This window comes from Dicentrarchus labrax, unplaced genomic scaffold (genome assembly GCF_905237075.1).
Source record: "Dicentrarchus labrax unplaced genomic scaffold, dlabrax2021, whole genome shotgun sequence".
In the NCBI taxonomy this organism is placed as follows: domain Eukaryota; kingdom Metazoa; phylum Chordata; class Actinopteri; family Moronidae; genus Dicentrarchus; species Dicentrarchus labrax.
In genome coordinates, this window is record NW_026136723.1 from 1,471,828 (window position 1) to 1,497,402 (window position 25,575).

The 25,575-nt window shown below is 39.0% G+C and overlaps 1 protein-coding gene and 5 gene segments (V, D, J or C); 2 read left to right on the plus strand and 4 right to left on the minus strand.

Moving 5' to 3' along the window:
• Window positions 1-9,500, plus strand: part of LOC127357464 (Ig kappa-b4 chain C region-like) — a 73,698-nt gene extending 64,198 nt beyond the window's left edge. The window contains 2 exon segments of the C gene segment in view: window positions 7,834-7,871; window positions 8,931-9,500. Of these exon segments, the coding sequence occupies window positions 9,002-9,259 (258 nt within the window).
• Window positions 1-25,575, plus strand: part of LOC127357426 (sialoadhesin) — a 96,666-nt gene that overhangs the window by 38,270 nt on the left and 32,821 nt on the right. Inside the window, exon 11 of the mRNA XM_051389643.1 lies at window positions 4,499-4,623. The gene's annotated coding sequence lies outside the window, so the exon portion shown is untranslated. The remainder of the gene's footprint in view (window positions 1-4,498; window positions 4,624-25,575) is intronic.
• Window positions 2,412-3,102, minus strand: LOC127357450 (Ig kappa chain V region K-25-like). The segment is given in 2 exon segments: window positions 2,412-2,747; window positions 2,855-3,102. Coding segments are annotated over 2 exon segments (414 nt in total).
• Window positions 6,557-7,368, minus strand: LOC127357451 (Ig kappa chain V region K16-167-like). The segment is given in 2 exon segments: window positions 6,557-6,986; window positions 7,094-7,368. Coding segments are annotated over 2 exon segments (414 nt in total).
• LOC127357461 (Ig kappa chain V region 3368-like) lies at window positions 21,100-21,939 on the minus strand. The segment is given in 2 exon segments: window positions 21,100-21,422; window positions 21,639-21,939. Coding segments are annotated over 2 exon segments (360 nt in total).
• LOC127357444 (Ig kappa chain V region 3381-like) lies at window positions 22,722-23,459 on the minus strand. The segment is given in 2 exon segments: window positions 22,722-23,233; window positions 23,341-23,459. Coding segments are annotated over 2 exon segments (423 nt in total).

The following is a 25,575-nucleotide window of genomic DNA, read 5'->3' on the forward strand; positions in this document are numbered from 1 at the left end:
CTTGCTGAAAGTGTTATTGTGGTGTTAGTTAAACAATTTATGTTAATCCATCATGTAGTGTTTTAATGTCTGTGCAGCTGTTGATTCAGATCAGTTCCTCTCCAGCTGAGGGAGTTTTTTGTACGACGTTGTATCACTGTGTGAACACATCCTGACTGCTGATTTCATGATAACTCTGACAGTAGTAAACTGCTGCATCTTCAGTCTGGACTCCACTGATGGTCAGAGTGAAGTCAGAGTTTGATCCACTGCCTGTAAAACGACCTGGAATCCCTGATGCTCGAGTGCTAGCAGCATAAATGAGCAGTTTAGGAGTTTCTCCATCTCTCTGTTGGTACCAGGCTAACTCATCCCCACCATAAACCGTCTGCCCCCCGTCGCCAAGTGCTTGCTCATGGTGGTACTGTTGGGTCTCTGTAAATGTTGTAATGTTATAAGGAGTTCGGTCTAGACCTTCTCTATTTGAGAGTGTCCTGAGATAACTTCTGTTATGAATTGGCGCTATACAAATTGAATTGATTAATCATATATTTGCATATCAGGTGGTTGCTGGGTTTAGACTATCTATATCTTTGCTATGGGAAATGTTCCTGCATAATACTTTGCCAAGTAGTATATTCCCTCATGGCTTGAGGTGCTCATAATGAATAGCCACACGGCAAAACCCACACATAGCAGTCCACTAGATAGTGTATTCCACTGGGGCCAAGATGCTTCAGGAGATTGATTCACTGATGGCGTCAGACTCCTTTTTTGGGGGGTTAAGGTATTTGTGCATCACTCCCCAATATCTCTATGTGAACATATCCGCGGGGAGTGATGAGGTCGGAGCCTAGACACCAGAATCTAAATATGCTATACTGCTTAATAAACATTCCAAACGTGAGTTGGCTGAATGAAATAAATAAAAAAAACGGGTGAAAAATGAGTATACAGCCTGTTTCCCACTGGACACTTTTTTGTGTGTTTGTGAGAAAGATGTGAAACAACATTGTTCACACACATTAAAAAAATACTTTTTCCATCAGAGTCAGTTTTAGAAAACTTCCTGAGCTCAAGGAGACACTCAGACGTGTGGGGGAACGTATTTTAATTTGGGTGGGGCTGAACTGGACACGTGTACAACAACTTATGTGGATGTTCATATTAATGTTTAGAAAAAACAACTGATATATGTTGGGAACTCTTTCTAGTTAAATCTAGACAGCTAAATCTCTCTCAAACATGTGATTGAGGATATTTAACCTCATCTGCTGAAGACTTGGTCAAACCTGCAAAACTGGAATGAAAAGAAATCTAAAATATACAGGCTGAACATGCATGGGCTGACTACCAAACTGCTCGCTCTCTCTCTCTCTCTTTCCCCCTCTTTCTCTCTCTCTCTCTCTCTCTCTCTCTCTCTCTCTCTCTCTCTCTCCTTGCTGTATTTTTTGAGTCTTCAGATAGTTCAAAACAACATCAACTCGAGTCTGACCTGTGGTCTCTCTCTCTTCCCCTGTTCTGTCTATATTGAGCTGTCTAATCAATGAAAAAGTCATAAAGCCCCAGAAATTATAATAAAAAGAGAAATGATGGTAGGTTTTATGTCTCTGAAAAAAATATAAAAAGGTCACAACATTTAACATGTTTAACTATCAAATACATTTCTGCTCAAGCTCCATTCAGTTGCTGTTCTGGAGCTTTTGATCAAATCCCATGGTCTTCCTCAGCAGATGGAGTTCACCCAGTTGTCATGGAATATTTTAACTTTGATGCCAACATGGACAAGAAGTCCTGAAAATGCTCAGAGGAATGGGAATTTGAACAACTACAATTCAGTGACAACTGGGAGACTCCATCTGCTGAAGAAGATCATGTGATATGATTGAAAGCTCCACAACAGTTAGTGGATGGATGTTGTACAGAGATTGTCTGGGTATTTCCAACGTCAACCAATAACTTTCAGTCTCAATGTCTTTGTGTGGTATTTTAGTTGCATATGAAAGAAAATGTGTTTTTTATGTTGATATATTTATATCACGTAGGTCACTTTTGTCTTGTTATGTCTCCAGTTAATCTTTATTTTATTTATCTATTTTAATACTTGAACATTTCTGATATTAGTCTTTATACTCTTTGTTAATTGGATGTAGTTGAAATAGCTGTGATCCAGAATAAAGCAGAGGTCAAAGGTCATGACCAAGACAGCTCTCATTAACTCTCTCATTGGCTTCGCTTTATAATTTTACAAACCAGATACATTTGTCACTGAATGTGTTTTAATACATGTTGACTGATGGTGTGTGTAGGTGTGTGTGTGTGTGTGTGTGTGTGTGTGTGTGTGTCCTCAGTGAAGTGTATCAGTCTCTGCAGTAGCTTCCAGCTGCAGCAGTCAGTTCAGTTTCTGTTCAGTCTGACTGAGGGAGGTTTTTGTACGACGCTTTTTCACTGTGTGAACACTCTCTGACTGTTGATATAGTGATAACTCTGACAGTAGTAAACTGCTGCATCTTCAGTCTGGACTCCACTGATGGTCAGAGTGAAGTCAGAGTTTGATCCACTGCCTGTAAAACGACCTGGAATCCCTGATGCTCGAGTGCTAGCATAGTAAATGAGCAGTTTAGGAGTTTCTCCATCTCTCTGTTGGTACCAGGATAAACGATCGGAGCTATAAACATTCTGACTGATCCTACATGTGATGGAGACGGAGCCTCCCAGAGCAGAGCTCACTGCTCCAGACTGAGTCACTGTGACCTGGCCTCTGGACTCTGAGGATACAGAGACAAAAACATAAAGCAGCGTCATGGTTTTGTGGGCTTCATTTCAGAGGGACGGATGTTCATAGAGGAGAGGAGTTTGATTCTCTGGACTTTACCTGTGAAGCAGCAGCAGAGGAGAGTCCAGATGAGGACGGAGATCAAAGTCATGTTTTTGATGAGGAGGATTTCTGTGTCTTCTGTTGTCATGAAGGACAGCTGTCAGTCATCCAGTGTTCAACTCTCAGGACTATAAACTCTCCCAGAGCACTGGAGCATGGTGCTGCTGATGCAAAGTGGCTCTCTATGGAAATGCTCTGACTGACTCCAACAGGGACTTGGATTCCTCTCATGATGCTGTTTATCAATGGATCAATCACTTTATCAGAGTATTGATTAGGAATGTGTCAGTGCTCATTTGTATGAGGCTTTGGTTTCAGTCTGATGGACACATTTTCTTCCAGAATATTTAGTGAATTCCCCCTAATTCACTACCACACAGATCAACATCACTGTGGGACACATTTAAACAAATATATTATTTTTATTTTATATTCATCATAATCTACAATAAACATGTGTTTATGATAACTATTTATCAGCATTTATTAGAGTGTGTTTCTATAGCAATATCTTATTTTCATGTTTTACTGAAAGAGAAATAATATTGGTTGTAGATTGACATTTCACAAAAACATAGTTAAATACACATTCATACTTATTATTAATTTATTAATTTATTTTAAATACTAAACTAGGTAAACTGGGAATGTGTTTTCTGAGTTTGTTTGTGTCAAAGTCAGAGAGCCGTGTCTCTCTACAGTGAGAGGTTTTTGTACGGCGGCTCAATGAGTTTGTATCACTGTGGTACACGTTCGGTGGAGGAACCAGACTGGAAGTTAACTGTAAGTACATTTGACTCCTTTAACAACAAATAATTTGTATGTATTCTGTTTTAATCTCATAGCTGTCGACCTTCATGGAATATTTTGCCTAATATTTGAAATCTAATGTGTTTCTAACAATTCATAAAGGCTTCAGAGTGTCATTAACCAGACTACAATCCACTCCAATTGATAATGTTTTGCATTAAAGCTTTAATTATCTACATTCTTATCAGTTAATTGTAGAAAACTACTCAGCAATACTCTGTAAGGAGAGAATGTCTTTAAGTTTAAGTTTTACTATTTTGGATCAAGAACTTTTTTTGTTCAGTGTTTAATGTGTATGGGTAATACTCCCAGAGTAACCATATGAAAGCCATTCCATATATTTTATTATGAGAATGTGATGAGTTTGAAGTAGTTCAGTAGTTAACTAAGTTAATTTGAATGTTTCTGACTGTTCAATGATGATTCCTGCTTACATGAAGAGAACAAACACATATCATCATTTATCAGGTTTTAGCTTGACACAAGAAATATTTGAGATGGTTAAAACAATAACAGCGTCACAATCTTCATCTCATGTTTAACAATGAATCTTTGACTTTTTACTTTATTATTTAAAAACTATACACTGGACTAAAAGTGAGCCAGTTTTAACTTTTTATCTTTAGTACTGAAACCTGTCTGTTGTCATGGTTCAGCAGTGGTGCCTGTCTGTTGCCATGGTTACTGAGCTCAGAGAGGGAACTGAAACATTTATGACCAGTTTCATTCAGCCTGAAGAAGACCATCAGAACTAGAAGCCTCCTCTGCTGCAACCAACAGGATGGAGTTCAGTTTACCTCATATAAACTTTATTAATCTCTCTCTCTGCAGTGGGTCGAGTCGTCCCCACCCTGACGGTGCTGCCCCCCTCCAGTGAGGAGCTGCAGCAGGGGAAGGCCACGCTCATGTGTCTGGCCAACAAGGGCTTCCCCTCAGACTGGAGTCTGTCCTGGAAGGTGGACGGCAGCAGCAGCAGCAGCAGCTGGGAGCAGAGCAGGAGCCCCGGGGTGCTGAAGGACGGCCACTACAGCTGGAGCAGCACCCTGAGGCTCTCTGCAGACCACTGGAGGAAGGTGGGCTCTGTGACCTGTGAGGCCACCCAGGGCTCCCAGACTCCGCTCTCAGAGACACTGAGGAGAGACCAGTGTTCCCAGTTCTGACCTGACTCACTGGGACTCTGATACTGGTTTTACTCTGCTACTGCTCTCTTTCTTTTTCTTTTTCTCATTACATATTTGAACAATAATGTGTTTTCAGCTCAATAATATTCATATGAGACAGTACAACTTCACCAAAGGACTCGACATTAAACGTCAGCTGAATTAACACATTGTCATCTTTCACTGCTTGCTGTAATACTGATGTTCCATTAAAGAATAAAAATATATTCATCAGATCAAATTTGTCAGTTTATCATTAAATACTGTATATTCATATTTGTATATATTGCTGTGTAAAACAGTGGATCCTTTTATTCCAAACACACTGAGTTGTCTCAGGGTCAGATAGCTGGATTTTAACATATCAGGTGATGATGTTAGAAATATTTCTCAGTGTCCTACTCTGTACTGAACTGTGCTGTGTCACATAATTTTTTGATGATTTAATCAACAAGAAGAGACTCACAATGTTTTAGATTCATAAACAGTGTTGATAATGATACATCATTTATGAAACCAATTCATTTTATTCTGTTGAGATCTCAAATTATTTCAACAAAAATTACTTTTTTTTTCAAAGCAAATGTAAAAAATATAAATATAAATATTGTCATTCCTAAACATTTGTAATTATTTTATAGATTCACTGAGTATATGTTTTTATGTTGCTCAGACTATACAGCTGTCATCTGATTGTCAGCAATCTTCTTTTTTTCATCAGGAATGGCACAAAAAATATGAAAAATATTTTCTTGTTGAAAGTTAAACAATGTATGTTAATCCATCATGTAGTGCTTTATTGTCTGTGCAGCTGTTGATTGAGATCAGTTCCTCTCCAGCTGAGGGAGGTTTTTGTATGACCCTTTTGCACTGTGTGGATATTATTCTGTTAAATTATATTGAACTCTGTATATAGTCTGTATTACCAAGGTGCATTTTGCATGTTCTTATTTGATACCATACATACAATTATTGGTGTGAAATGAATAGGATCAGAATATTCCTAAACATGTCTTCCAACAGGATAATACAATATTTTCTCCCTCATGGAAGTTTTCTGTTTGTTAAATCTGTTTCAGGGGACGGGTGGCCTTTCCCACATCCAATTTGTAAGAGAGGAGTTTCAACAAATAAACAACATTGTTGTTTATTCTTTCAGTTAGATTATAACATTCATTATGTTGCATTGCTCTGTTACTTCTAGATCTTTCTATCTTCATCCTTATCTTTATTCATATTATATATTCCTTGTTTGTGTAAAAACGTACTTGGCAATAAACCCGATTCTGATTCATATTCTGATTCTACTTACTCTCCTGTCATTCCAGATCCAGCCACTCTCTCCTGTCCTGCAGTAACTCTCACTCCGCCCTTTGCACCATCAGATCCTCCCTGCCCACTCACTCACCTTTCCAAATAGACCCTTTTCACAGAAGACATTTTGACTGATCAAAGCAGGTAAATCACAGGTGTAATAATAACATTAATACTGGCCCAATTTCATTCAGTGTCCCAGTAAGGCCTTTCAGTGAGTGAGCATGCACAGAACCAGAGCTCTGGGACTGGCTCACCTAAATGTAATGATTCATTAATCATTAATGTAATTAAATACACCTGTGCTTTTCCTGCTTTGGCAAGTCAAAATGTCTGCCATGAAAAGTGTCTATTCCCTTTATCAGTTCAGTAGCATGTGTGTGTGTGTGTGTGTGTGTGTGTGTATGTGTGTGTGTGTGTGTCCTCAGTGAAGTGTATCAGTCTCTGCAGTAGCTTCCAGCTGCAGCAGTCAGTTCAGTTTCTGTTCAGTCTGACTGAGGGAGGTTTTTGTACGACGCTTTTTCACTGTGTGAACAACCACTGACTGTTGATGTTATGACCACCCATACAGTAGTAAACTGCTGCATCTTCAGTCTGGACTCCACTGATGGTCAGAGTGAAGTCAGAGTTTGATCCACTGCCTGTAAAACGACCTGGAGTCCCTGATGCTCGAGTGCTAGTATAGTAAATGAGCAGTTTAGGAGTTTCTCCATCTCTCTGTTGGTACCAGGATAAATAGTAAGAACTATAGATGTTCTGACTGGTCCTACATGTGATGGTGACGGAGCCTCCCAGAGCAGAGCTCACTGCTCCAGACTGAGTCACTGTGACCTGGCCTCTGGACTCTGAGGATACAGAGACAAAAACATAAAGCAGCGTCATGGTTTTGTGGGCTTCATTTCAGAGGGACGGATGTTCATAGAGGAGAGGAGTTTGATTCTCTGGACTTTACCTGTGAAGCAGCAGCAGAGGAGAGTCCAGATGAGGACGGAGATCAAAGTCATGTTTTTGATGAGGAGGATTTCTGTGTCTTCTGTTGTCATGAAGGACAGCTGTCAGTCATCCAGTGTTCAACTCTCAGGACTATAAACTCTCCCAGAGCACTGGAGCATGGTGCTGCTGATGCAAAGTGGCTCTCTATGGAAATGCTCTGACTGACTCCAACAGGGACTTGGATTCCTCTCATGATGCTGTTTATCAATGGATCAATCACTTTATCAGAGTATTGATTAGGAATGTGTCAGTGCTCATTTGTATGAGGCTTTGCTTTCAGTTTGATGGACACATTTTCTTCCAGAATATTTAGTGAATTCCCCCTAATTCACTACCACACAGATCAACATCACTGTGGGACACATTTAAACAAAATGATTCAGTTCAATTCATATGTATTTATTTTATATTAATCATGATCTAAATTTGTTTTCATACATTTGTCAGGATTGACTAGAGAGTTTTTCTTTAGAAATATCTTATTTTAATGTTTTAATGAAAGAAAAAGTAAGAAGGCATATTTCACAAAATACATATATATATTCCTTGTTTATGTTTTAGAAACTTTAACCAATTATTACAGGAACTGGGTAAACTGGGAATGTGTTTTCTGAGTTTGTTTGTGTCAAAGTCAGAGAGCCGTGTCTCTCTACAGTGAGAGGTTTTTGTACGATGGCTCAATGAGTTTGTATCACTGTGGTTCACGTTCGGTGGAGGAACCAGACTGGATGTTGGAAGTAAGTAAAATTATTAAAACTTTTATAATTTCAGGACATACTTGTCCTTTTTTGAAGATTTCAGGAAGAATTCTCGATTTTTCATATTAATGTATATCTTCTGCACGAATACTTTTCACTCAGAGACAAACTGCATCAGGAATATAAATTCAAAACCTCATTGAAGTTAATTTAAAATATCAAGACAGAATATGAATCAGCATTTCCAACTTTAATGGTAAAAGTTTCATCTTGAGGGTTTGTAGGTTTAGTTCAGTGTGTTAAAGTCAGAGAGCCGTGTCTCTCTAAAGTGAAAGGTTTTTGTACAGCGGCTCAATGAGTTGGTATCACTGTGGTTGACTTTTGGTGGAGGAACCAGACTGGATGTTGGAAGTAAGTTTCTGTACAAATACTAAATACAATATTGTAAAGTAAATTATTTTTTAGATATTTGAAGCAGACAGATATATCTTGTTTTAATTTGAACACTTGAAGTATTCATATTTGTACTTGTCCTCCTTCATCATGGAGGCTAACTCTTTGTTCTTTACACATTCCTGTCAAACTAAAATTCAACAACTTGAAGTGTAGAAAAGATAAAACTGCAAACCTTGTTGTACAAATGTTGCATTTTTAAGATTCATAGTCTCTTCATAGTGTTATATGTTGTTTTAAAGTTACAGTTTGGTAATGATGATTGAAATCCACATGAAGAACATTTGATTGTAGTCAGTTCATTTTCTGTGTTTGTTCATGTTTCCACTAAATACTTTAAAGTAATGTATAGTTCAGGTTTTGGATGATTTTGATGATACAGATTTTGATATTTTATTTCCAGTGTAGTTTGATATATTTCAGCTCATTCTGTATGATGATTCTCTCTGTGCTGATATGCATGAGAGGCTTCTTAAAGGGAAGTGAAACAATGTGTGAGTGAGTGACTGGTGGAGCAGAAAAACCATCTGACAGAAACTCCTTAAAGGAGAAAATCAACTCTCACACAGTAAAGGTGTCCAAGTGTCTGCTGCTTGATTGACAGCTGTGTGGTCCCTGTCCTCTAAGCTGATTGGTGTCTCCTAGGTGATGTCCGTCCCACCCTGACGGTGCTGCCCCCCTCCAGTAAGGAGCTGCAGCAGGGGAAGGCCACGCTCATGTGTCTGGCCAACAAGGGCTTCCCCTCAGACTGGAGTCTGTCCTGGAAGGTGGACGGCAGCAGCAGCAGCAGCAGCAGCTGGGAGCAGAGCAGGAGCCCCGGGGTGCTGAAGGACGGCCACTACAGCTGGAGCAGCACCCTGAGGCTCTCTGCAGACCACTGGAGGAAGGTGGGCTCTGTGACCTGTGAGGCCACCCAGGGCTCCCAGACTCCGCTCTCAGAGACACTGAGGAGAGACCAGTGTTCCCAGTTCTGACCTGACTCACTGGGACTCTGATACTGGTTTTACTCTGCTACTGCTCTCTTTCTTTTTCTTTTTCTCATTACATATTTGAACAATAATGTGTTTTCAGCTCAATAATATTCCTATGAGACAGTACAACTTCACCAAAGGACTCGACATGAAAAGTCAGCAGAATTAACACATTGTCATCTTTCACTGCTTGCTGTAATACTGATGTTCCATTAAAGAATAAAAATATATTCATCAGATCAAATTTGTCAGTTTATCATTAAATACTGTATATTCATATTTGTATATATTGCTGTGTAAAACAGTGGATCCTTTTATTCCAAACACACTGAGTTGTCTCAGGGTCAGATAGCTGGATTTTAACATATCAGGTGATGATGTTAGAAATATTGCTCAGTGTCCTACTCTGTACTGAACTGTGCTGTATCATTTTTTTGATGATTTAATCAACAGGAGGAGATTCAAATTGTTTTGAGATTCATAAACTTTGTTAACAATAAAATTCAATTTATAAAAACAGTTCATTTTATTCTCTGTAGAGCAGAAATTATTTCATAATTTTCTGCTATGAGTTTGACAAAAGTAACTTTGTTTTCTTCAAAGCAAATGTGGAAAATATAAATATAAATGTTGTCATTCCTAAACATTTGTAAGTTTTTTTATCGAATCACTGAGTATATGTTTTTATGTTACAGCGACAATAATGTTTAAGAGCTAAAATGATGCAGCTGTCATGCTGACTTTCAATAACAAAAAATATTTAACATAAATATGAAAAATATATTCTTGCTGAAAGTGTTATTGTGGTGTTAGTTAAACAATTTATGTTAATCCATCATGTAGTGTTTTAATGTCTGTGCAGCTGTTGATTCAGATCAGTTCCTCTCCAGCTGAGGGAGGTTTTTGTAGGACGTTGTATCACTGTGTGAACACATCCTGACTGCTGATTTCATGATAACTCTGACAGTAGTAAACTGCTGCATCTTCAGTCTGGACTCCACTGATGGTCAGAGTGAAGTCAGAGTTTGATCCACTGCCTGTAAAACGACCTGGAATCCCTGATGCTCGAGTGCTAGCAGCATAAATGAGCAGTTTAGGAGTTTCTCCATCTCTCTGTTGGTACCAGGCTAACTCATCCCCACCATAAACCGTCTGCCCCCGTCGCCAAGTGCTTGCTCATGGTGGTACTGTTGGGTCTCTGTAAATGTTGTAATGTTATAAGGAGTTCGGTCTAGACCTTCTCTATTTGAGAGTGTCCTGAGATAACTTCTGTTATGAATTGGCGCTATACAAATTGAATTGATTAATCATATATTTGCATATCAGGTGGTTGCTGGGTTTAGACTATCTATATCTTTGCTATGGGAAATGTTCCTGCATAATACTTTGCTAAGTAGTATATTCCCTCATGGCTTGAGGTGCTCATAATGAATAGCCACATGGCAAAACCCACACATAGCAGTCCACTAGATAGTGTATTCCACTGGGGCCAAGATGCTTCAGGAGATTGATTCACTGATGGCGTCAGACTCCTTTTTTGGGGGGTTAAGGTATTTGTGCATCACTCCCCAATATCTCTATGTGAACATATCCGCGGGGAGTGATGAGGTCGGAGCCTAGACACCAGAATCTAAATATGCTATACTGCTTAATAAACATTCCAAACGTGAGTTGGCTGAATGAAATAAATAAAAAAACGGGTGAAAAATGAGTATACAGCCTGTTTCCCACTGGACACTTTTTTGTGTGTTTGTGAGAAAGATGTGAAACAACATTGTTCACACACATTAAAAAAGACTTTTTCCATCAGAGTCAGTTTTAGAAAACTTCCTGAGCTCAAGGAGACACTCAGACGTGTGGGGGAACGTATTTTAATTTGGGTGGGGCTGACCTGGACACGTGTATGTGCACAACAACTTATGTGGATGTTCATATTAATGTTAAGAAAAAACAACTAACATATGTTGGGAACTCTTTCTAGTTAAATCTAGACAACTAAATCTCTCTCAAACATGTGATTGAGGATATTCAACCTCATCTGCTGAAGACTTGGTCAAACCTGCAAAACTGGAATGAAAAGAAATCTAAAATATACAGGCTGAACATGCATGGGCTGACTACCAAACTGCTCTCTCTCTCTCTCTCTCTCTCTCTCTCTCTCTCTCTCTCTCTCTCTCTCTCTCTCTCTCTCTCTCCTTGCTGTAGTTTTGAGTCTTCAGATAGTTCAAAACAATACATCAACTCGAGTCTGACCTGTGGTCTCTCTCTCCCCTGTTCTGTCTATATTGAGCTGTCTAATCAATGAAAAAGGCATAAAGCCCCAAGAATTATGTTAAAAAGAGAAATTATGGTAGGTTTTATGTCTCTGAAAAAATATAAAAAGGTCACAACATATAACATCAAATACATTTCTGCTCAAGCTCCATTCAGTCGCTGTTCTGGAGCTTTTGATCAAATCCCATGGTCTTCCTTAGCAGATTGAGTTCACCCAGTTGTCATGGAATATTTGAACTTTGATGCCAACATGGACAAGAAGTCCTGAAAATGCTCAGAGGAATGGGAATTTGAACAACTACAATTCAATGACAACTGGGAGACTCCATCTGCTGAAGAAGATCATGTGATATGATTGAAAGCTCCACAACAGTTAGTGGATGGATGTTGTACAGAGATTGTCTGGGTATTTCCAATGTCAACCAATAACTTTCAGTCTCAATGTCTTTGTGAGGTATTTTAGTTGCATATAAAAGAAAATGTGTTTTTTTATGTTGATATATTTATATCACGTAGGCCACTTTTGTCTTATTATGTCTCCAGTTAATCTTTATTTTATTTATCTATTTTAATACTTTATTATTTGAAATTTGAGGGATGTACAGGTTTCGTTTGGTCCATCTTTGAGTATGAATGTTCTGATGTTAGTCTTTATATTGTTTGTTAATTGGATGTAGTTGAAATAGCTGTGATCCAGAATTTGGTACAGGTCAAAGGTCATGACCAAGACAGCTCTCATTAACTCTCTCATTGGCTTCTCTTGATAATTTTACAAACCAGATACATTTGTCTCTGAACTTGTTTTAATAAATGTTGACTGGTTGTTTGTGTGTGTGTGTGTGTGTGTGTGTGTGTGTGTGTGTGTGTGTGTGTGTGTGTGTGTGTCCTCAGTGAAGTGTATCAGTCTCTGCAGTAGCTTCCAGCTGCAGCAGTCAGTTCAGTTTCTGTTCAGTCTGACTGAGGGAGGTTTTTGTACGACGCTTTTTCACTGTGTGAACACATGCTGACTGTTGATGTAATGTTCACTCTGACAGTAGTAAACTGCTGCATCTTCAGTCTGGACTCCACTGATGGTCAGAGTGAAGTCAGAGTTTGATCCACTGCCTGTAAAACGACCTGGAATCCCTGATGCTCGATATGTTGCCCTATCGATAAGCAGTTTAGGAGTTTCTCCATCTCTCTGTTGGTACCAGGCCAAAGCATGGTAGCTGCTCCAAGTATAAACCTTAGGATTGGTCCTACATGTGATGGTGACGGAGCCTCCCAGAGCAGAGCTCACTGCTCCAGACTGAGTCACTGTGTACTGGCCTCTGGACTCTGAGGATACAGAGACAAAAACATAAAGCAGCGTCATGGTTTTGTGGGCTTCATTTCAGAGGGACGGATGTTCATAGAGGAGAGGAGTTTGATTCTCTGGACTTTACCTGTGAAGCAGCAGCAGAGGAGAGTCCAGATGAGGACGGAGATCAAAGTCATGTTTTTGATGAGGAGGATTTCTGTGTCTTCTGTTGTCATGAAGGACAGCTGTCAGTCATCCAGTGTTCAACTCTCAGGACTATAAACTCTCCCAGAGCACTGGAGCATGGTGCTGCTGATGCAAAGTGGCTCTCTATGGAAATGTATGAGAGACCATGTTCTCAGTATTGAATGGACTCACTGTGACTACAGCCCTAAATCTCCTTTTTGTCATCACACCAATTTAACATCATTGAACTTCAGATTGTGACATTTTCATTGTTCCAATAATGCTGTAAGACAATAAAGATATTTTATTCTTTCGATCAAATGTTTTTACATGGATCTTTCTACCAACAATATTTTCATATTTTCACAGTGCAGGATTATAACCCATGTCAGATGAAGATTTTCTCATTGTTGGTGATATTTAATACATTCTGGGATTACATCATGCAGGTAGAAACGAGGTGTGACTGAAGAATGAAAATAGGTCATTTATATTAAATCATATTAAAAGGTTGTATAGAAAAACATCAAATAATAAATAGTGTTTTAAGGATTAGAAACAAAATGTTTTAGTATTGTCAACATAAGATCAAGCAAACCACAAAGTATTAGCCACCATGGGAGATAACTTGTGCCCCCCCCCATACTTTGTGTGTGTGAGAAAGAGGTTAAACAACATCCAACAACACAAACAGGGCGAACTATAATCCCTTTTGTATTAGAATTAGTATTTAAAGAGCTTCCTTAGCTCAACGAGACTCTGAGACGTATGGGGTAACATCATTTCATTTGAGCGAGGCTGACCTGGACACGTGTGTTCCTATCTTAATAATCACAGTAGATCATTGAATTTACACTGACAGTGTTTGTCCCTGAGTCAAATCTGAACTATTTAATACAGGTGATCATTTTAATAAAGAAATGTAAGGATTATGCACACAGCACATCTGATAGCTCTGTCAGTACAATCTGATTTATACCTCTGTGTGTGTTTGTATTCATATCTTCTTCTTATTTGCAATATCTCTTTAGGAACACAGAGGGTCATGCTGTCACTTAAGTACAAGTTTAATAAATGTTTTATGCTACGTAGCAGCGATACACAGACTGTATACACACCACAAGAGCTGCATGCTCTGCATTGTGTACTTCTGGATTGCTCTTATGTTGCCATTCCTGCTTTTCATCAGGCCCTTATATTGTGACATTTTCATCTGCTCATTAACTGTCTCACGTTAGCAGCATTCTATTAACTGAACAATACATAAGATTATATAACTATAATAGGATATAAATGGATGGTTAGAAGCTGTGATAGAGAAAGTAAAATGGATTTCCAACAAGATTATCTTTTACTGTGTTGATACATGTTAAATGGTTGTTTAAGAAAAAATTGTGAAATGTGTGTGTGTGTGTGTGTGTGTGTGTGTGTGTGTGTGTGTGTGTGTGTGTGTGTGTGTGTGTCCTCAGTGAAGTGTATCAGTCTCTGCAGTAGCTTCCAGCTGCAGCAGTCAGTTCAGTTTCTGTTCAGTCTGACTGAGGGAGGTTTTTGTACGATGCTTTTTCACTGTGGGAACGAATACTGGCTGTTGGCGTAGAATTCACCCATACAGTAGTAAACTGCTGCATCTTCAGTCTGGACTCCACTGATGGTCAGAGTGAAGTCAGAGTTTGATCCACTGCCTGTAAAACGACCTGGAATCCCTGATGCTCGAGTGCTAGCAGCATAAATGAGCAGTTTAGGAGTTTCTCCATCTCTCTGTTGGTACCAGGAAAGGTAGTTCCCATTTACATTCTGACTGGTCCTACATGTGATGGTGACGGAGCGTCCCAGAGCAGAGCTCACTGCTCCAGACTGAGTCACTGTGTACTGGCCTCTGGACTCTGAGGATACAGAGACAAAAACATAAAGCAGCGTCATGGTTTTGTGGGCTTCATTTCAGAGGGACGGATGTTCATAGAGGAGAGGAGTTTGATTCTCTGGACTTTACCTGTGAAGCAGCAGCAGAGGAGAGTCCAGATGAGGACGGAGATCAAAGTCATGTTTTTGATGAGGAGGATTTCTGTGTCTTCTGTTGTCATGAAGGACAGCTGTCAGTCATCCAGTGTTCAACTCTCAGGACTATAAACTCTCCCAGAGCACTGGAGCATGGTGCTGCTGATGCAAAGTGGCTCTCTATGGAAATGCTCTGACTGACTCCAACAGGGACTTGGATTCCTCTCATGATGCTGTTTATCAATGGATCAATCACTTTAATGGATTGCTGAATCGGAAACATACAACAACTAGTTCATATAATTTTGGTTCTATTCTAATGCATATATTTTCTTTACATTTCAAATTTAATTAGAAACATGTATTTTATATAGGAGACAGTCCATCACCACCAGCACTGTGCAGCAGTTGTCGGTGGAGGCAGAGGAGGCCTTGATGGACTGTTACAGGGGGGTGAGGAGCATTACTGGCATGAAAAGGTCAGTAGGTTCAGTAGAGGGGACAAAGGGATGTGCCAACGAGTTAAACCTGTATTTCAACATGTTTGATTCACAAACGCCCTCCACCTCCTCAGGTACCCTCATTCACACCTTGGTTACCCCACCCTCCTCCACAGCCCATCTCTCCCTTCTTTACCCAGACGACAGCCCTTTTCCCCCTCAACCCCCCTCTACTTCCTCACTCCCCGGACCCCTTTCCATATGTCCACCCCACCATTTTACTTGCATATTGCATATAGTGTATATGCTTTTCAATTATAGTCTATATTTTCTGCTATTTTTTGTAAAATTCCTATTTTGCGATTCTAATTAAACTTCTGTACTCTTTGCACTACATTGGCCTATGCTGCTGTGTCTAATTTGAATTTCTTCTACAGGGGATCAATAAAGGTACATCTTATCTTTTCTTATCTTATGTTACAAATATATAAATACATCTTGGAAGTTTCTGGTGATTGTTATCTTGTCACATGACAAGGTTTTACAAAAAGAATAATTTTGTTGAGTTTGTTTGTGTCAAAGTCAGAGAGCCGTGTCTCTCTACAGTGAGAGGTTTTTGTACGGCGGCTCAATGAGTTTGTATCACTGTGGTGGACTTTTGGTGGAGGAACCAGACTGGATGTTGGTAGTAAGTTTCTACACAAGTAGTAAATACAATATTGTAAAGTAATGTTTTATATTCAGTTTTAGGTTGCTTGAGGCTGATAAATATATCTTGTTTTAATTTCAATATGGATTTATTTACGTATTTCTCCTCATTTATGATCGAGGCTAATTCAGAGCAGCTTTTCTAAACATCTCTTTAAACATTCCTGTTAAACTGAAATTCAAACAGCCCAAAGTGTAGAAAAGATAAAACTGCAAACTGTTTTATAAATGTCTTTAAAGATTTGCTTTTATTTTTCCACATTTGTAATAGCTGTTTTTGAATTAGTTGAGATTGAGTTATTAAAATAAAATCGTACAGAGTGAAGATAAAGCTTATAATTTGAAAATCTTCAAAATCTCTTCATTTCGTCATAGATTGCTTCAAGTTTAAAATCTGTTGAAGAGTTTGGCTATAATGATTGAAATCCACATGAAGAACATTTGATTGTAGTCAGTTCATTTTCTGTGTTTGTTCATGTTTCCACTAAATACTTTAAAGTAATGTATAGTTCAGGTTTTGGATGATTTTGATGATACAGTTTTTGATATTTTATTTCCAGTGTAGTTTGATATATTTCAGCTCATTCTGTATGATGATTCTCTCTGTGCTGATATGCATGAGAGGCTTCTTAAAGGGAAGTGAAACAATGTGTGAGTGAGTGACTGGTGGAGCAGAAAAACCATCTGACAGAAACTCCTTAAAAGAGAAAATCAACTCTCACACAGTAAAGGTGTCCAAGTGTCTGCTGCTTGATTGACAGCTGTGTGGTCCCTGTCCTCTAAGCTGATTGGTGTCTCCTAGGTGATGTCCGTCCCACCCTGACGATGCTGCCCCCCTCCAGTGAGGAGCTGCAGCAGGGGAAGGCCACGCTCATGTGTCTGGCCAACAAGGGCTTCCCCTCAGACTGGAGTCTGTCCTGGAAGGTGGACGGCAGCAGCAGCAGCAGCAGCTGGGAGGAGAGCAGGAGCCCCGGGGTGCTGAAGGACGGCCACTACAGCTGGAGCAGCACCCTGAGGCTCTCTGCAGACCACTGGAGGAAGGTGGGCTCTGTGACCTGTGAGGCCACCCAGGGCTCCCAGACTCCGCTCTCAGAGACACTGAGGAGAGACCAGTGTTCCCAGTTCTGACCTGACTCACTGGGACTCTGATACTGGTTTTACTCTGCTCTCAGTCTGCACTCTGCAACTCTGTCTCTCTCTGTCTTCCTCACTCACTCTATAAATATGTGTGTCATCGATGATGTTTTTCTGTTTGTAATTTCAATTATTTCATCACAATAAAGACCAGCTCATCGAATCAGTCGTTTCATTTCTGTTATTGTAAAATTAACAGACGTTACTGTCATTGTAGTTCCATTTAATCTCAAGTGTTTTATGGATTATTTGTAAAATCAGATGAATAACTAAAAGAAGGGAAGATGATAGTTTTGTAATGTATAATAGGATATTAATGGCATACAAAGTAATTTTTTGTTGGTGTGAATGAACAGATGTCTGAGATGCTGATAGATTTTCTGACAAACACAGACAGGGTTTAATGTAAGAATGGAAAGAACAGTGGATTAAAAGGATATTGATGTGTAGTCAACATTGAAATTAAATTCATATTGTAATATTTATTTACACGTGTTATCAGTCCATCAGTCAATATAACTTTATTTATCTTTGAGAGGGTAATTTAAGGCAGCAGCTCACTGTTGCTGATGTTATTTCTGATGTGTCTAAATTCAACAAATCAAGTCTGAAATATTGTCATCTCACCACTTCACTAAACTGTGAAGAGCAGAGCTGTGGTCCTGTCCTGAACCCTGAAGCAGAGACAGCAGAGCAGTATCATCTGAGAATCTGATAAAGTAGCTGCCCTCCTCACAGCTTCTGCAGCTGTCGGTGCTAAAAGGTAAAAGGGAGAAGACACAGCCTTCAGGTGAGCCAGTACTGTGGCCACTTACTTAGTGATCTTTTCAGAAATCTTCATAACAAGTGATATGAGGACAACTGTACTCCTGAACTTGTTTATGATCAGTTATCTCAGGAACTGGAACCACATGAGAGGATTTCTATATTCTGGGGATATGATTTGAGTCGACTGAATTTTATAAAAGTTAAGTTAAATATATTTTCTGTGTGTGTTTGTGTCTGTGTGTCTCTCTCTTGAATTGAATTGAAGTGATATGATTGGAAGCTCTACAACAGTTAGTGGATGGATGTTGTACAGAGATTGTCTGGGTATTTCCAACGTCAACCAATAACTTTCAGTCTCAATGTCTTTGTGTGGTATTTTAGTTGCATATAAAAGAAAATGTATTTTTTATGTTGATATATTTATATCACGTAGGTCACTTTTGTCTTGTTATGTCTCCAGTTAATCTTCTGTGTGTGTGTGTGTGTGTGCTGTGTGTGTGTGTGTGTGTGTGTGTGTGTGTGTGTGTGTCCTCAGTGAAGTGTATCAGTCTCTGCAGTAGCTTCCAGCTGCAGCAGTCAGTTCAGTTTCTGTTCAGTCTGACTGAGGGAGGTTTTTGTACGACGCTTTTTCACTGTGTGAACACATGCTGACTGTTGATATAGTGATAACTCTGACAGTAGTAAACTGCTGCATCTTCAGTCTGGACTCCACTGATGGTCAGAGTGAAGTCAGAGTTTGATCCACTGCCTTTAAAACGACCTGGAATCCCTGATGCTCGAGTGCTAGTTATATAAATGAGGAGTTTAGGAGTTTCTCCATCTCTCTGTTGGTACCAGTGTAAATAGCTCCCACCATGAACATTCTGACTGGTCCTACATGTGATGGTGGCGGAGCCTCCCAGAGCAGAGCTCACTGCTCCAGACTGAGTCACTGTGTACTGGCCTCTCGACTCTGACGATACAGAGACACAAACATAAAGCAGCGTCATGGTTTTGTGGGCTTCATTTCAGAGGGACGGATGTTCATAGAGGAGAGGAGTTTGATTCTCTGGACTTTACCTGTGAAGCAGCAGCAGAGGAGAGTCCAGATGAGGACGGAGATCAAAGTCATGTTTTTGATGAGGAGGATTTCTGTGTCTTCTGTTGTCATGAAGGACAGCTGTCAGTCATCCAGTGTTCAACTCTCAGGACTATAAACTCTCCCAGAGCACTGGAGCATGGTGCTGCTGATGCAAAGTGGCTCTCTATGGAAATGTATGAGAGACCATGTTCTCAGTACTGACCGGACTCACTGGGACTCTGCTTCCGTTTTTACCTTGCTACAGCCTTAAATCTGCACTTTCTATCATTCCACCAATTTAACAAATTTGAACAAATTTGAACTTCAGATTATGACATTTTCATTGTCCCAATAATGCCAATGCTGTAAATGCTATACATCAATCAAAAGATATTTTCTATCTTTAGATCAAATAATTTTTCATGGATCCCTGTTTACCAACAATAGATGTCTTATTCCATATTTCCACATGTGCAGGATTATAACCAATGTCAGAATAAGATTTTCATATCATTGTTGATAGTTAATACAATCTGGGAAAAATAGCTAAAAATAATAAATAACATAGCATGAGTGAAAAATGTGCACACATGCTGTTTCATTGGGTTTCCCCATACTGGACACTTTTTGTGTATAATGTGTATGTGCACAACAACATATTAATGTTTATAAAAAAAATGCTGACATATGTTGGAAACTCTTTCTAGTTAAATCTAGACAGCTAAATCTCTCTCAAACATGTGATTGGAGATATTTAACCTCATCTGCTGAAGACTTGGTCAAACCTGCAAAACTGGAATGAAAAGCAATCTAAAATATACAGGCTGAACATGCATGGGCTGCAAACTGCTCTCAATTCAATTCAAATTCAATTCAAAATGGGCTTTATTGGCATGAAAGTTTTTGCCAAAGCAAAAGCATCAAAATACAACACAATAAGTCGAAATATTCAGACAATACACAATATGAAAGATATTTACATTATTAACATTATATTAGTTATATACAGTGTGTGTGTGTGTGTGTGTGTGTGTGTGGGCCCACTGTTTTGTTTAGAGTTTAGTTAAGTAGCATTTGATCTGAGTCTGATGAGTACAGATAAATCATATTAAAGTGGTAAGAACTAGGAATGTTAGAGACCTGAGATAATTTAAGTTTTGAATAGTATTTTGATATTGCCAAATCTATTTTGCTTATTACAAGTGTCTGATTTTCTACAGTGTTTTGCCAATTTTGGTAAAGAGTATTTTGTTTACAATTTAGTATTTCAACTATAATATTTTTATTTTAAAGAAGTCTAATTTGGGTAATTGTGTTATTTCATTTTTTGTTTCTTCTTAACTAACAAAGTAAATATTATTTGTGTTACACTGCAAACCACTGGTTAGTAAAATATTATTTCATTTATTTGAAAGAGTTGTCTGGGGTCAGTTATTTAAAATAGTGTACAGTATGTGTGAATAGAGCCACTGCTTAGTCTAACAGTGTTGTTGGTTATTCATAAAGTATTAGGCTATAAAAAGTTGCACACAAAACAGGTAAACCTTCGTGGTAGCTACCTTAATGAATCGAACTCAAACACCCCATCATTCAAGTCCAAGGTGAGTTCCTTTAACATAGGCATTTACTGAGTGTTGGGGTGCTACACATATATAAAGAGAGTTTGTTACTCTGTAAACTGTGTTCAGCTACTGTAGATGTACAATGCATTGTGGGAAAATATTAATCTCTAGATATAATTACAGTAACTAACATATCTGTATAAACCTGTCTGATGAGAGACTTGACATCAGTTGTATCAAATGCAAAGGTTAAAACATTTATCTTTGCCTAAAAAAAAATAACGTGCGAAAAAAAATGAAAATGTGATTGATTATTTTAAATGCCACATTATTAGAACTACATGTAATTATGAGGTATGTTTTAGTTGTATCTTGTTGCCATTTAGTTTCCATGCAGCTGTTGATTCAGATCAGTTCCTCTCAGCTGAGGGAGGTTTTTGTATGACACTTTTTCACTGTGTGAATGGTCTGCTGTAATCCTGCTGACAGTAATAAACTCCTGCATCTTCAGTCTGAACTCCACTGATGGTCAAAGTGAAGTCAGTTCCAGACTGACTCCCACTGAAACGCTCTGAAACTCCAGAGTGACGGGACTGAGCCTTATAAATGAGGAGTTTAGGAGCTTCTCCAAGTTTCTGAAGGTACCACTGCAAATCATTGCTAACACCTGAACTGGCTTTACATCTGATAGAGACAGTCTGTCCTGGAACAACAGACTGAGCTTTAGGAGACTGAGTCAGGATGATTTCTCCTGATGAATCTGGAAAACATGAAAAAGAGGAGAAGGGTTATTGAGACAAATCCAGTTTGGAGAAAGATGATCAACATCCAAACAGAAGAGTATCATTTCTTTAACATGGAGAATAGATGGAAGAAGGTAAATGCTGCTTGTTTCAGTGTTTCTCCATCATAGCAGAACATCATTGTGGTGAACCTGGTTGCATCCTGAAGCAAAGTTTTCAGAAGAGAGTCTCACCCTGAACAAGGAGCCCCAGGGTGGCCAGCAGTAGAGTCAGTGACATCCTCATTGTGCTGCCGGCGTGTCAGTGGCTCTGAAAGGCCTGGACAGCCACTGATCAACACTGGCCTCTTAACGGCTGGGAGCAGAGAGGAAGGACACATATGCAAACACACAGAGTCAGTGAACTGTAGCTGTCCTCAACATATCATGGTGTTTCCCCCTCAGTGCTGAGAGCATTGTACTACATATTTACATATTTACCTGTAGAGGATATTGAAACATCTTGTAGTTACAGCTGTGAGCAGTAATGTGAGTATTCTGAAGGTCTTTATGTTGCACTTTCAGGATTTCTGGTAGATGTTGACTGAAAAGTTCCAACTGATAGTTTATGGGTAACAATCAAAACCATTTCTCAGTAGCTGTTTTGGAGCTTTTGATTTAACTACATGGTCTTCCTCAGCAGATAGAGTTCACCCAGTTGTGATGGAATAGAAGCCAACATGTACAAGAAGTTCTAAAAATGCTCACAGAAATGGGAATTCGAACAACTACAATTGAATGACAACCGGGAGACTCCATCCGCTGAAGAAGCTCATGTGATATGATTTACAGTTCCAGTTAGTGGATGGATGTTCCACAAATATTTTTTAAAATTGTTTTCAAGGTAAAGAATTCACCTTTATACAGTGTTAGAGAAAATGTATTTTTGCATGTTTTATGCAGTTAAAGATAATTATATTGAAATATACTGTATGCAGATATAATTATATCATAGAGGTATTCTAATGTTAGGATTCCAGTCATAATGAGATTTTCTTTAATAAACAAAAGTCTATTCAATCAATACTGAGTGAAATGGGGATGTAGGCCTACGGGTTTGTTTGGTCAATCTTTGGTAATGAAGATTTCTGATTGGTGTCCTTTTATTATTTAATGACAGGATGAAGTTGAAGAATCTGTACTCCAGTATAAATCAGAGGTCAAAGGTCAAAATCAAGAATTTTCTCATTCATTCTCCCTGGGAACATGGGATTTTGAAAGAAGCTGTGATGGAGAATGTAATTCGATTTACTGTGAGATTATTCTTTTGTCAATTTTAATAAATGTTTATTGTGTGTGTGTGTGTGTGTGTGTGTGTGTGTGTGTGTGTGTGTGTGTGTGTGTGTGTGTGTGTGTGTCCTCAGTGAAGTGTATCAGTCTCTGCAGTAGCTTCCAGCTGCAGCAGTCAGTTCAGTTTCTGTTCAGTCTGACTGAGGGAGGTTTTTGTACGACGCTTTTTCACTGTGTGAACACATACTGACTGTTGATAACATGAAAACTCTGACAGTAGTAAACTGCTGCATCTTCAGTCTGGACTCCACTGATGGTCAGAGTGAAGTCAGAGTTTGATCCACTGCCTGTAAAACGACCTGGAATCCCTGATGCTCGAGTGCTAGCAGCATAAATGAGCAGTTTAGGAGTTTCTCCATCTCTCTGTTGGTACCAAGCTAAATAGTGGTAGCTGCTCCAAGTATAAACCTTAGGAGTTGTCCTACATGTGATGGTGACTGAGCCTCCCAGAGCAGAGCTCACTGCTCCAGACTGAGTCACTGTGACCTGGCCTCTGGACTCTGAGGATACAGAGACAAAAACATAAAGCAGCATCATGGTTTTGTGGGCTTCATTTCAGAGGGACGGATGTTCATAGAGGAGAGGAGTTTGATTCTCTGGACTTTACCTGTGAAGCAGCAGCAGAGGAGAGTCCAGATGAGGATGGAGATCAAAGTCATGTTTTTGATGAGGAGGATTTCTGTGTCTTCTGTTGTCATGAAGGACAGCTGTCAGTCATCCAGTGTTCAACTCTCAGGACTATAAACTCTCCCAGAGCACTGGAGCATGGTGCTGCTGATGCAAAGTGGCTCTCTATGGAAATGCTCTGACTGACTCCAACAGGGACTTGGATTCCTCTCATGATGCTGTTTATCAACGGATCAATCACTTTATCAGAGTATTGATTAGGAATGTGTCAGTGCTCATTTGTATGAGGCTTTGCTTTCAGTTTGATGGACACATTTTCTTCCAGAATATTTAGTGGATTCCCCCTAATTCACTACCACACAGATCAACATCACTGTGGGACACATTTAAACAAATATATTATCTATTATTTATTTTATATTCATCATAATATACAATAAACATATGTTTATGATCATTATTTACATTTGTCATCATTTATTGGAGACTTTTACTTAGAAATATCTTGTTTCATCGTTTCAATGTAACATGAATTAATACAGCTTTTATCATACAAAAAGATTAAATATATATTCATAGTTTATTTTTTAGACACTTTAACCAGTTATTAGATGAACTGGGTAAACTGGGAATGCGCTTGCTGAGTTTGTTTGTGTCAAAGTCAGAGAGCCGTGTCTCTCTACAGTGAGAGGTTTTTGTACGGCGGCTCAATGAGTTTGTATCACTGTGGTGGACTTTTGGTGGAGGAACCAGACTGGATGTTGGAAGTAAGTCAAATCTTTAATTTTTTTATCATTTCAGGACATATTTGTGTTTTTATATATATTTCAGGAAGAATTCTTGATTTTTCATATTAATGTATATCTTCTGCAGAAATACTTTACACTCAGAGACAAACTTTGCATCAGGAATATAAATTCAAAACCTCATTGAAGTCAATTTAAAATATCAAGACAGAATATGAATCAGTATTTCCAACTTTAATGGTAAAGCTTCATCTTGAGGGTTTGTAGGTTTAGTTCAGTGTGCCAAAATCAGAGAGCCGTGTCTCTCTACAGTGAGAGGTTTTTGTACGGCGTTTGTATCACTGTGGTTGACTTTTGGTGGAGGAACCAGACAGGATGTTGAAAGTAAGTTTCCGTACAAATACTAAATACAATATTGTAAAGTAATGTTTTAAATGCAGTTTTTGTATGTCTGAAGCAGACAGATATAGTTTGTTTTAATTTAAACACTTGAAGTATTCATATTTGTACTTGTCCTCCTTCATCATGGAGACTAAATCTTTGTTCTTTACACATTCCTGTCAAACTGAAATTCAAACAGCTTGAAGTGTAGAAAAGATAAAACTGCTAAACTTGTTGTACAAATGTTTCATTTTTAAGATTCACTTTTACTTTTTGATATCAGAAATAACTGTTTTTAAATTAATTCAGGTAAAATTATTATAGTCAAATTGAACATAGTGAAGATAAAGATGATTAAACATTCAAAATCTCTTAATAGTGTTAGATATTGTTTTAAAGTTACAGTTTGGTAATAATGATTGAAATCCACATGAAGAACATTTGATTGTAGTCAGTTCATTTTCTGTGTTTGTTCATGTTTCCACTAAATACTTTAAAGTAATGTATAGTTCAGGTTTTGGATGATTTTGATGATACAGTTTTTGATATTTTATTTCCAGTGTAGTTTGATATATTTCAGCTCATTCTGTATGATGATTCTCTCTGTGCTGATATGCATGAGAGGCTTCTTAAAGGGAAGTGAAACAATGTGTGAGTGAGTGACTGGTGGAGCAGAAAAACCATCTGACAGAAACTCGTTAAAGGAGAAAATCAACTCTCACACAGTAAAGGTGTCCAAGTGTCTGCTGCTTGATTGACAGCTGTGTGGACCCTGTCCTCTAAGCTGATTGGTGTCTCCTAGGTGATGTCCGTCCCACCCTGACGGTGCTGCCCCCTCCAGTGAGGAGCTGCAGCAGGGGAAGGCCACGCTCATGTGTCTGGCCAACAAGGGCTTCCCCTCAGACTGGAGTCTGTCCTGGAAGGTGGACGGCAGCAGCAGCAGCAGCAGCAGCTGGGAGGAGAGCAGGAGCCCCGGGGTGCTGAAGGACGGCCACTACAGCTGGAGCAGCACCCTGAGGCTCTCTGCAGACCACTGGAGGAAGGTGGGCTCTGTGACCTGTGAGGCCACCCATGGCTCCCAGACTCCG